Source organism: Lepidochelys kempii, chromosome 1, assembly GCF_965140265.1.
Source record: "Lepidochelys kempii isolate rLepKem1 chromosome 1, rLepKem1.hap2, whole genome shotgun sequence".
In the NCBI taxonomy this organism is placed as follows: domain Eukaryota; kingdom Metazoa; phylum Chordata; order Testudines; family Cheloniidae; genus Lepidochelys; species Lepidochelys kempii.
Window position 1 is genome coordinate 294,900,495 of NC_133256.1, and position 13,486 is coordinate 294,913,980.

The 13,486-nt window shown below is 38.1% G+C and overlaps 1 protein-coding gene across 2 annotated transcripts in view; it reads left to right on the forward strand.

Annotated features, from left to right (window-relative positions):
* NELL2 (neural EGFL like 2) overlaps window positions 1-13,486 on the forward strand; it is a 238,016-nt gene that overhangs the window by 19,114 nt on the left and 205,416 nt on the right. For both annotated transcript variants that reach the window (XM_073328000.1, XM_073327999.1), the window contains exon 3: window positions 10,198-10,348. In XM_073328000.1, the coding sequence (XP_073184101.1) occupies window positions 10,198-10,348 (151 nt within the window). The remainder of the gene's footprint in view (window positions 1-10,197; window positions 10,349-13,486) is intronic.

The window sequence follows — 13,486 nt, forward strand, 5'->3', positions numbered from 1 at the left end:
TGTTTCCCCTGTCTCTAAAATGGGGATGATAATATGTAGCGACCAGACAGAGGCAGTTGTGAAGTGCAGTGTATATGCTGAAGTTCACTAGAAGGCACACAGCATTCCCCTGACCTGCTGTTTACTTGAGGAATTATCCCTGGCAATGGCTGTTTAAATGCTGGCAACTGCTCAAAATCAGTTGGCCTTCACTTCTGCAGCAGGTGGCTAGGGGTAGAGAAACAGACTCACCTTCCTACATGTATATAAAAAGAGTTAGTTTAATACAGATATGCTCCAAAGAGTCATTTAAATGACCCTATCCAAAATTGTAAGGCTACCCCTGAAGTATGATCATGGTTGAGAGCACTCAGTATATTTCAAGGTGTAGGTGCTGAAAAATTGTTTTGCAGGCTCACAAAAAATGCTAAGGATGGTTATTTTAAGTACACACTCACGGATCGGGTTTGAGAAAAGGCACTACACAAACTCTCAGCTTGGCATGACTTTCCTCAGGCTTCTAGAAAAATCTAGTTCACGGTGGGCATATTTAGAGGCTGAACACTGCATAGTCATTCTCACCCTCATATTTTATCACCTGTTTTGCAGCACGCTCCAGCATAGATGTGAAATGCTATTATTGATTAACATTGAATGCCTAACGTACCAACAGCTCTGATTTGCCCAGGACAGTCTCAGGTTTGCAAACCCTGTCCTGATGAACTGTAACTGCTTGTTGTCCCAAGGTTGCGTGGTTGTTCCCAGTCAACTATCATATTGTACTATATTGTCTAGTGTTTTTTATTCTTTTGTTTTATTGGGTCACATGACAATTTGTCTCTTAAACTATTGTGATAGACCCAGGCCAGTTGGGTACAGCAGAGTAGTAGAAGGCAGATATACTGGATAAGCAGTTTTCTGTTCCCTGATGACCAGAGCAGGGGCTGCGCTAGAGCAATGAGGAACCTGCAAGAACGAATTAAGACAGGCAAACTAATTAAGACACCTGGAGCCAATTAAGAACATACTAGAATCAATTATGGAAGGCTGCTGTGAGATCTCTGAGGCGAGCAAATCTGCCTATGAGCGCAGGATCCACTTTGTCACACTATGTATAAAATTAATAGAAAGGAAAACTAATAAATCAAGCTAAAATTGTCAGTCCCCAGGCAACAGAATACAAAGCATTATATACAGAGTGCTTTGAAAGAAATCATGAATACTTATGCAAATACAAACTACTCAGGTTAGGCATGCAAGTTAAGCCCTTAATGCGGGGTTTTTTGAATCCACCTACATTGCAGCCTGAAAGCGATGTCCATTCTCTCAATGCTCCCAGATTGGTTTTGTGCACACAGTAGCTTCTGTTGAGATGCCGACTGTAGAAAAGATTAGTGTATCCATTGTGACCCATTTTAGGGGTGCAATTGTCAGGTTTTACACATGCAGCATAAATGGATATTTTTTTCCAAATGTAGACCATCAACTTTTACCTACAAGTATCAGAGTAAAGTGAAGTTGTTTTAAATTAGAGGATATCCCTTTGTGGCCTACACATCAAGAACGTGATTGACATTCAGACTAGAGAAAGCTGCAAAACAAGGATGATTGGAACTTCACCAGTTGCTGCAGAACAAACTGAAATTTTCCCCTTGCTTTTATGTGATGTGATGTGATTTGGTTTCATGTCACTTTGTTCGTTTAGTTTTGCTTTCTTTTTAATTTTTTTTTGTTATTGATGCCTAAATTTTCACTTGTGTCTCTGGTTAAAAATGGAGGCAATCAAAATCAGTGGACGCTTTTGAAGAAGAATGAAATCCTTGTCCCATTGAAGTAAATGGGAGTTTTGCTATTGACTTTAATGAGGTCAGAAGGTCATTCTATATGAATTAGGCTCATAGACTTTAAGGTGAGATGGGACCATCATGATCATCTAATCTGACCTGCACATTGCAGGCTACAGAACCTCCCCTATTCAGTCCTGAAATAGACCCCTAACCTCTGGCTGAGATACTGACAATCTGAAATCATGATTTAAAGACTTCAATTTACAGAGAATCCACCATTTACACTAGTTTAAACCTGCAAGTGACCCATGCCCCAATATGCAGAGGAAGGTGAAAACCCCCCAGGTTCTCTGCCAGTCTGACCCAGGGGAAAATTCCTTTCCCCATCTCAAATATGGCAATCAATTAGACCCTGAGCATCTCTGCAAAAACCACCAGCCAGATATCTGGGAAAGAATTCTCTGTAGTAACTCCAAGCCCTCCCCATCTAGTGTCCCATCAACAGCCATTGGAGAAATTTGCTGCTAGCAGTTGCAGGTCAGCTATATGCCATTGTAGGCAGTCTCATCATACCATGCCCTCCATAAACGTATCCAGATCAGTCTCGAAGCCAGTTAGGTTTTTTTGCCCCCTCTATTCCCCTTCCAGAACTTCACTCCTCTGATGGTTAGAAACATTCACCTAATTTCAAGCCTAAACTTGCTGAGGGCTAGTTTATATCCATTTGTCCTTGTGCCCACGTGGGCACTTAACTACAGTATTCCTCTCTCTTCCTGGTATTTATCCCTCTGATGTATTTATAGAGAGCAAACCTATCTCCCCTCAGCCTTCATTTGGTGAGGCTTAACAAGCCAAGCTCCCTGAGTCTCCTCTCATACGGTAGGTTTTCCATTCCCCAAGTCATCCTGGCACCTGTTCTAGTTTGAATCATCTTTCTTAAACATGGGAAACTAGCATTGCACACAGTATTACAGATAAGGTCTCACCAGAGCCTTGTATTCCCTGTCTCTACTGGAAATACCTTGCCTGATGGGACTGCATTAGCTTTTTTTCACAGTCGCATCACATTAGTGGTTCATAGTGATCCTTTGATCAACCAGGTCTTTCTCCTCTGTCACTTTCAACTGATACATCCCCAGTTTATAGCAAAAATTCTCTTTGTTAGTCCCTAAGTGCATGACCTTGAACTTTGCACTATTAAATCTCATTCCATTTCTATTACTCCAGTTTCAAGGTCCTCCAGATCTTCTTGTATGATATTCTTGTCCTCCTCCGTATTGGCAATATCTCCCAACTTTGTCATCCGCAAATTTTATCACGCTCCCACTTTTTGTGCCTAAGGTCAGTAATAAAAATGTGAAATAAGATTGGTCCCAAGACTGATCCCTGAGGAATCCCAGTAGTAGCCTCCCTCCAGATTGACAATTCACCTTTCAGTATGACCTGTTGTAGTCTCCCCTTAACCAGTTCCTTATTCACCTTTCAATTCCATATTAATCCCCATCTGCTCCAGTTTAACTAATAATGTCCTGTGGAAATGTGGAACCGTATCGAATACCTTACTGAAATCCAGGTAGATTAGATCTACTGCATTTCCTTTTTCTTAAAAAAATCAGTAATCTTCTCAAAGAAGGAGATCAGGTTGGTCTGACGTGATCTACCTTTTGTAAAACCATGTTGTATTTTAACTCAATTACCGTTCACCCCTATATCTTTAACTATTTTCTCTTTCAAAAATTGTTCCAGGATTAGTATATTAGTATACAATAATGTATATTAGTACATTAGTATATTACAGATGGAATAAAACTGGAACCAGTTCTCCAAATCCCTTACTTGTAGATGAAATAGGTTTTTGAGCTGAACTTCCCCTGGCTTTGGTTTTGAAAAATTGAATTAGGCTCAAGTGTTTTTGAAAAATTACACCGTCTCTAGTTTTTGCCTTTCTATATGACACATTTTTACATGCCAGACATTTGGGAACATATTAGTAGAGGTTGGGAGAGGATGGCGGGGGAAGGAAAAATTGTAAAAGACAGGTAGCTCATGCTGCATTACAAGTTAGTATCTCATGTACCAATTCAAATAAAAATTCAAGTTTTTAAAAAATAAAGCATTCCCAGTGCAGAATCAAATAAGCATCCTAATATTGCAGTCTTTTATTGTAATAAAATTGGTTCATTTTATTCCATTTTTGGGTTTCATTACAATCATTGATACAGGAATGAGATTCATGAATTTGAATGCACAGTATTACACTTGAGAGTGTGTGCTGTTGTTTCAACTTCGTAAAGATTCTGCATGTTGATTGGCTTGCCATTCTATCTCATTTACCAAAAGAACCTGACCCTGCAAATCAGCTAGTTAGGTTAAAGAACAGCGTAAAGTAAATGTAGTGCGGTTACCTGTGTCCTTTGCAGACAGAAGGATTAAAAATCCGCGGTCAAAGCGTTCTTAGTCAAACACTGTAATCGGAAGAGGAAATGACACAATGTGAATATATGCTTATGTTACTGATTCCACCAAGGACTGGAAAATGGTACAAAATCAAACTAGCCTTATTACATTCTCCATACTGTTATACCTTGCAGCCCTCCTTCTTCCCTTACAAGCCACTAGAATTTAATTCAGATAGTTCAGCAAATTTTCACTTATGTGCAGAATTGATTTATAGCTATTAAAAGCTGATTGTATGCACATTACACTGAAAACACAGAGCTTGATTCATTAGCAAGTGTTCCTTAAAGGACTTTTTGCAAGAATTCTCTTTCAGCAGTTAGGTGCATATTGTAAGTTTAGCTCCAAATGGGGAAAAAAAGCAACAACCCAAACAATTGAAGACATACCATCTGTTAGGTGCAGCTACCTATTTATTTTAATAACTATCTATTTTTATTTTAGCCAAGAAAGCATCTACAGTAGGTTATTAGTCCTTAAACATTTTGTATGCAGTTTCTTGGCATTACTGAGGGTTGGTCAGCTGGGCTTCAATACTTCAGTTATAGAGCAGAAAATAACATCTCTACATCTCATGGGCCTGATCCTAACAGACCCTGAGCACCCCATGTGAAGAATAGAGTCCTCCACTTTAATATTTGTCTTCAGTGGGAGCTAAGGCTGCTCAGCACCTTGCAGGATTGGGCCATAACAGGAATATGGTACTTGGTCCCAACTTTATATTGCAAGTGGTTTGGGGAAAAAAGGCATTAAACTACCCATACAGTTAATGAATTGGCATCCTTATTGACCAGGATTAATATTGCATATTTAAAAAAAATCTCTGCTAACGGCACCATTTTTCGGTACTTTTGACAACTGGACTATCTCAAATCTAGTAATACATCTTTCTCCATGGGCATTATTTTACTATAGGACATTTTCATTCTGTAGCCGCTAAATGGAACAATCTGAGACATGTAGCAGACTATGAAATTGAATCCTTTGGTGTGTTTCTTTTTTTTCTCATTGTACTATAGAGTTTATTCTTGTAGAAATTGAAAACCGAGTGTTGTTAACACATATGGATTTATGAATTGTTATGAGGGGTCCAAATCTCTCTCAAATGCAATTGTAGTATTATAATAAAGTTAAACCCTTTATTCAGGTATCTCTGTCAGAAGTAATTTTCTCATACAAACTGATAGCTCTTACAGTTTACATACTTTGGGGCCCTAGACTCCAGTGATTTATACCTCTGCTTTAAGTAGATTTTTGTGAACTACACTAAAAATATGTGCAGCATAAATCTCCTATGTAAATTACATGAAATCACAAATTATTAATCTGGATTACACGAGAGAGTTCATTTTTCTATGGTTTTCAATGGACAGTGGTTTTCAAACTTTTTCATTTGCAGATCCCAAAAAATTTTTGAATGGAGATACAGACCCTTTTGGAGATCTTAGACACAGTCTGCGGACAGCCAGCGGTTTGTGGACTATGGGTTGAAAACCACTGCTTGAAGATATTTGGGGATTGTTAACATGTCTGAAAAGGTGCATATAATAAGGGGTTTTCATTAATTCATAAAAATTTACCTACCATGTTGAATAAATATTGGTACACAGTTAATTTTGACACCTGACAAAGTAATCTATCAAGTACTGACTTTCAGATTTTAAGGATAATCTAAATAAAAGATTTGCCTTATTTTATTAGAGCACTGTTCCAGTTGGGTCCAATATCCTAACTCCCTTAGGAGCACTATGAAAACTCTACTGGCTAATTTTGCCATATTGTCCATGGAATGGCAGTCCTCTTTGACCCCTGCACTGCTAAGCCTACACTGTGTTTTGTGAGACTTGATTACTTATATATTAGTTTCAAAAGAACAGATAGTTTCTCCAGTATAATCAGCACAAACAGACCTGCCCAGAGTAATGGTGCTTGGTGACCAGGAGATTGGCAGTTTCATATTCTGGGAGTTAAATTTAATTTTTGTCTCTTTAACATGTTGGGATTCAGAGCGTCCTAATATGGTCAAAAATATGTAATAGCACAAAGGTCCAAAGGAGAATCCCTTTGCCTATATTTGAGATTCAAGTAGAAAGCTGTGATGAAAGCCTATAGAGGCTGGGCGTAACTCTTGTTCAGGAATGTGCCAGAATCATGTTTTGCAAATGAAAGGAGGCCAGAAACTGATTCACACTAGAGTCCCTTTGCCTTACTCAGGCAGCACACAGAAGAGTCGTACTGCTGCCTTAAATAGGCAACTGAGGATTCCCCCACTGGTCGGCATAGAGCTGGCAATATGTGCTCCGTGCCTTACCCTCCCAACATAGGTTGCGCGTCCCAGGTAGAAGGGCATGTGGTCAGAGCATGGGAGCAGGCAGTTACACTCAGTGCCCATGGTTTGTTTATTTACAAAAGGCCTGATCATCTGGAGCAATGGGTGTGTGAAGCTTCTTGTAACCCCAATGGGAGTTGTGGACACACGTGTGGAGGCAATCAATTGTGTGTATAAATGTGCGCGTATAGCATTGGGAGTTTTGGTCTCAAAATACTTTTTCCCCATCCATAATATATTCTCTCCTAATGTGCACATTATATTGATTTCACCAATATTTTTCTTCCTTTTATTAAAAGTTTTTTTTAAAATGTCAACTGTATAGACTATTTGCCCCTCTCTGCATGTGTAGAATGCCCATTTGTGTAGAATGCCCATTTACACTAATAGGTTTTCCTAGTTATTGTGCATTCAAACATCCCAAAGCAACAATAGACCCCTATGCAACCCCTGTCTAAAACAGAGCAATACGGGAAAGCCTGGAACACTGTCAGTCAACCAGAGTTAATATTGGACAGCACAAGCATCCTACTAGGATTTGCATGTTGTTCTATACCTTATTATTGTAATTATACACAAAAATATCAATTCAGATTTAGAATGACTGATCATACTTCCATTGAAGTCAGTAGCAAAATTTCCAGTGAGCAAAACCAGGCCCATAAACTTTGCAGGAAGTCTATAGAATTGCTAGAGGCAAGAGACAAGCAACATTACTTCAGTTGGTTTAATACATTAAATTTAGATACCTAAGAAAATTTCCATCCACTCCAGGTTAATAGAACAATTATTCTCTGGTCTGAACACACTCAGGGCTTGCTTCTGCCACCCACATTGAGTTGCAGCTTACTCCATTACTTTGAGACTTCTTGTAAGCTTTTCAGGGCAGAGATTCTTGTTTATTATTTGTATTGCCTAGGAACTCCAATCATGGATCAGGATCCCATTGTGCTCGGCATTATAGAAATACAGAACAAAATGTGTCTGTATGACGTGTGGCACTAAATAGGCCCCGATCCTAATTGGAATATATTTGTAGTATTAATGCTAAAATAATGGACCCCTAAGCATAAAAACTGCTGGCCTGACTGTCAGAGCTTCTGAGAACTGACAGCTGTCGTTAACTGCAGATAGGGTGGTGTGTGCCTTCCCCTTCTGAAAACTCTCACTGCTTGTATTTTTGTGCATCTTGATAGATGATTCTGTTGGTTTAACCTTAGGCTGGGGTTTTGCTTTTAGTTCTTCGGTCTTATCCTGCATTTCCTGTGTATCCTCCACTCCCAGTGGATTCAGTAGGAATTTTAAGTGCATTAAGAATTCGTGATTGTGGATGGAGAAGATATCCCATGTGTGTCTTTCCTTTTCCCCTCTCTATCTGTTGGAAATAAATTGTTTATATTGCTAGAAACTGTTAATGCAGTTAAGCCATCTTGTAGATGCAACCCTATGTCACTCCATTTTGCTAGTGTCCCAAGGCTAAAAATGAACATTTTGATGTAATTTCATTTGAGTTGCTTCATAATTTATTAATAGTTTCATTAAAATACCATGGATGTCTGCTACATACAGGGTGTTATATAAGCCACAATAGAAAAGACAAGAAATCATAAAAAAGGCATTTTAAAGGAAACTTTTTGCCTCTTGGGTACACCATTTTAAAGAAAAATGGACCAAATTTTAGCCTGGTATGAAAACCTGGATAAGTTTGGCTCAGATTTCTGTGGGTTATAAATTTCTGCATCTCCTCTATTCACATTTACAAAATATTTATTTTCAAAACAATAAACGTGTTTGTTTAGGGATGCAGAGTACAACTTTTATAGGTACCTCTTAAAGCTTAAAAACATGTTTCCAGAATAATGAGGTAAGCTTTTTGTAAGATTCCAGTATTGCCAACTGAGAAGTCAGCATTTACATTCCAGTTGGTTGTCTACTGCTGATGTCATTGCATTAGTGCTGCCTGGTCAAATTGCAAAGACAGGAAGCTTATGAATTGATTTAGATTTTACATGGTTGATTGCACGCTCTGATGAATTCGTTCTTTATATAAAATACATATCTTAAATATTTTCCTAGTAAAATGTATTATGAAAAACCTGCGAATTGTTGCTTCATTTTGATCATGTGACATCTTGTTCTCTAAATTTGGCTCTGTAGGACTCAAAGTTGGGCTCTTTGTACTCTGCTAACATTATGTGCAAATTAGAATGAAGATCTACCCCACACTGTACTGTTGTTGTTTGTGTTTGGATTTTTAACAATTTCATTTTTACAGTTAGTTTCTGGCAAGCATACACTCACATACATGTGTGTGTATATCAGCAAAATGCCCAACACTCATTTTGGCGATCTTTACAAATTTTATATTGAGAGGTTTCGAAAGTTGTGTTTTAATCCATTGATTGATAGCAAACCTTTTAAATTGAAAAAAAAAAACCCAAAAACCCGAGGAGTACTTGTGGCACCTTAGAGACTAACAAATGTATTTGGGCATAAGCTTTCATAGGCTAAAACCCACTTCATCGGATGCATGCAGTGGAAAATACAGTAGGAAGATATATACACACACACACACAGAGAACATGAAAAAATGGGTGTTGCCATGTCAACGGTAACAAGACCAATCAATTAAGGTGGGCTATTATCAGCAGGAGAAAATAAACGTTTGTAGTGATGATCAGGATGGCCCATTTCTAGCAGTTGACAAGACGGTGTGAGTAACAGTAGGTGAAAAATTAGCATGGGGAAATAGTTTTTACTTTGTGTAATGACCCATCCACTCCCAGTCTTAAGTAAAAACTATTTCCCCATGCTAATTTTTAACCTACTGTTACTCACACCTTCTTGCCAACTGTTTGAAATGGGCCATCCTGATCATCACTACAAAATATTTTTTCCTCCTGCTGATAATAGCCCACCTTAATTGATTAGTCCTGTTACAGTTGGCATGGCAACACCCATTTTTTCATGTTCTCTGTGTGTGTGTGTGTATATATCTTCCTACTTTATTTTCCACTGCATACATCCGATGAAGTGGGTTTTAGCCCACAAAAGCTTATAGCCAAATATATTTGTTAGTCTCTAAGGTGCCACAAGTACTCATCTTTTTTTGCTGATACAGGCTAACACGGCTGCCACTCTGAAACCTTTTAAATTGAGTAAACCTTCTGTAAAGAGCCGCTCTTTTTAAACAAAATTAATTGTCCTTTGATACCATGCAAGCTCATTTTTATAGAAGCCATAAGACCAAGGTTCAGGTCTCACAAGACAGCTTAGGCTCATATCCAGTGTTGACATTTTATGTGGTAAAGTTCAGGAGAGCTGCATTGTTAGGGGTGCCATACTTTGGATGAGATATTAAAGGTACCATCTGTCCATCTATGGAGAGGTAAAAGAGCCTAAGGTACTTACTTAAAAAGAACAGAGGATAGCACTTGTGTCCTAGAAAATATATCCTCTTTCATTAAAACAGGCTCTGATGTCCAGAGCTGTGTGTAAGCTATTATTGACCGTAATATTATGGCTGTTCTTGCCTATTTGTCACTGTACTACTAATATGTAACTAGTTATTTTGTAAGGTCTTTGGATTTAGAGTGCTCTTTAAAACCAGAGTCTATTCTTAATGATTTTCTGTTTCTTTTTTAGATACTTCAAGAAATGTAAAAGCATCCCCAGAGACAGCTGAAATCTTTTTTCAGAAGTTAAGAAATAAATATGAATTCACAGTTTTGGTGACTCTAAAACAAGCCCATTTAAATTCAGGTGTTATTCTTTCTGTTCATCATTTAGATCATAGGTAAGTACTGCCACCTGTATTTCCTGTATTATTCATATACTACTAAATACAAATGCATGCCTTAATTAAATCAGAAAAATAAGCTCAAGAAAATGACGTAAGGTTTGTTGTGCAGAAGATCACTTTGAAGCAGCTATAGTGTAAGGAAACACGCACTATGCAAATTCATAGATATTCACAAATCTAAATCTGCCAACAGAATGTGGAACAACTGTCACTCTTTAAATGTCTCCTGCTGCTAAGGGCATAAAAAGCCATTTTGCTGTTGTTGGTCATAACATTATATGCCAGATACCCAGATGGTGTAAATAAGCATTGCTCCATTGTAGTCAATAGAGCTATACCAATTTACACCAGCTCTGGATCTGCCCTATAACTGTAATAGTTAACTAGCTGGCTCGTAAGTTTCTAAAGATAGTAAAAATTTCCTCTGGGTTATGGACATACACCTATAAAAACTGGCACAGTAGTTTGTAAAGAACACGTTTTAGGTTTGAAAGACATGAAGCATTTGAGATTTAATTCTTTCTGACAGTATAATCATTGTTTGAGATACAGAAGGGATATTCTCTGTTTTCTGTACCAGCTATAGCTACTGAAGCTAGCCAACCTCTGGTTCTATGAAAGGGTAAGAAGGAATTTTAAAAACCTGTAATTTTTTTCTGAATAAATTAGTCATCACCCCGGCAACAGACCTTCTCTCCCTCCAGTGTGTGAACCATTACTTTTTTTTCTGATATATTACTGTAACGCTTCCCTACTTGATAGTTGTGCTATTAAATGAAACAGTCATGTGTATATATATGATTGTAAAGAGGCTGATTATAAAGGAAACACTTTCATAATAGGATTACTGTTACTGGAAAACCGGTATATTACTAAATACAAGGGATCAGATTTCAATATCATAGGAGCAATTCTGCTTCCCTTTCTTTTCCAGACAGTCCCAAAACTTGGAACTAATTTGAGGTTTACATTTTTTTTTTATTAACTACCCATCTCCCCCATTGTAGCAGGACCAGCTGTCGCCTGAGTGCTTCCTCATGGTCTGGGGTCGCTCTGTGGTGCTCTGCCTTAATTTTCCCTCTCAGGTAACCCAAGGACTGTATGCTAGGCTCTTTTGCTTCAATAATATGCCTCCTGTTCTCTTCCCCACCCTTCAGTTTTAGTACTTCCTCGTGTATCATGTCCATCATTTGTTTGCAAAATTTCTCTGGATAGCAATCATGTCTTATGTTTGTTTCGGGAGGTGCCTAGCACACCTTTGGATAATTAAATAATAATGATAATGAAAAGGATGTGTGTGTTCATCTAGGCCAATGAAGGATAATAATGTTATAAACAACAGTCAGCACAGATTTGTCAAGAACAAATTTTGTCAAACAAACCTGATAGCTTTCTTTGACAGGGTAACAAGCCTTGTAGATGGGGGAAGTGGTAGATGTGTTATATCTTGACTTTAGTAAGGCTTTGGATACTGTCTCACTTGAAATACAACCTAGATTGAGCTACTATAAGGTTGTGTATAACTGGTTGGAAAACGGTTCCCAGAGAATAGTTATTGGTGATTCACAGTCAAGCTGAAAGGGCATATCAAGTGGGGACCCAAAGGGATCAGTTCTGGTCCGGTTCTGTTCAATATCTTCATCAATGATTTAGATAATGGCATAGAGAGAACACTTACAAAGTTTGCGGATGATACCAAGCTGGGAGGGGTTCCAAGTGCTTTGGAGGATAGGATTAAAATTCAAAATGTGCTGGACAAACTGGAGAAATGGTCTTAAATAAGTAGTATGAAATTCAATAAGGACAAATGCAAAGTACACCACTTAGGAAGGAACAATGAGGTGCACATATGCAAAATGGGAAATGACTGCCTAGGAAGCAATACTGCAGAAAGGGATCTGGGGGTCATAGTGGATTACAAGCTAAAGATAAGTCAACAGTGTAACACTGTTGCAAAAATAAACAAACGTTCTGGGATGTATTAGCAAGAGTGTTGTAAGCAAGACACGAGAAGTAATTCTTCCATTCTACTCCACACTGATTAGGCTTAAACTGGAGTACTGTGTCCAGTTCTGTGTGCCACATTTCAGGAAGGATGTGGACAAATTGGAAAAAGTCCAGAGAACAGCAACAAAAATGATCAAATGTTTAGAATACATGACCTATGAGGGAAGATTGAAAAAATTGGGTTTGTTTAGTCTGGAGAAGAGAAGACTGAGAGGGGACATAACCGTTTTTATGTACATAAGAGGTTGTTACAAGAAGGAAGGAGAAAAATTGTCCTCCTTAACGTTTGAGGATAGGGCAAGAAGCAATGAGCTTAAATTGCAGCAAGGGGGTTTCAGCTGGACATTAGGAAAAACTTCTAACTGTCAGGGTGGTTAAGCACTGGACTAAATTTCTCAAGGAGATTGTGGAATCTCCATCATTGGAGATTGTTTTTAGAACAGGTTAGACAAACACCAGTCAGGGATGTCTAGATAATACTTAGTCCTGCCCTGAGTGCAGGGGACTGGACTGGATGACCTCTTGATGTCCCTTCCAGTCCTATGATCCTACGATTGTTCCATACATTATATCTTCAATTGCTTTGTCCAGTCTAGTTTTAAATATTTCACCGCTTCCCTTGGGAGAATATTCTACAACCTAATAGATCTTTCTGTCAGGAAGCTATAACAATGGATTCTTAAATGATGGGACCTAATTCAGTGGCCACTAAAGTCAATGGGAGTCTTTCCTTTGACTGCAATGGGCATAGGATTGGGCTCAGCACAAGCATACACAAGTAGAATTTGTGAACATAAAATTGGATGTTTGCTAAAGCTTATAATATATATTGTTCACAATATTAGGAAGTAAAAATATTATAAATGCATCTTAGTGATATTTGACTTGTGTTTAATTATACTGAAGTGAGGAATGACTTAATTTAGTACAGTATTGATGAAATTGAGATTAAGGCTAGCACCTTTAAATCTCATTAAGTATCTTTTATGGTTTTGATATTTTTTATGAATGACAATAAAGGTAATTGAATGTATGAGTTAAAAGGAAACATTTATTCTTGATAAATGTAGACTACTGCTTCTTCACTATCAGATTTTAATTTCTCTTTGCAGCCCCCTCCTCCTT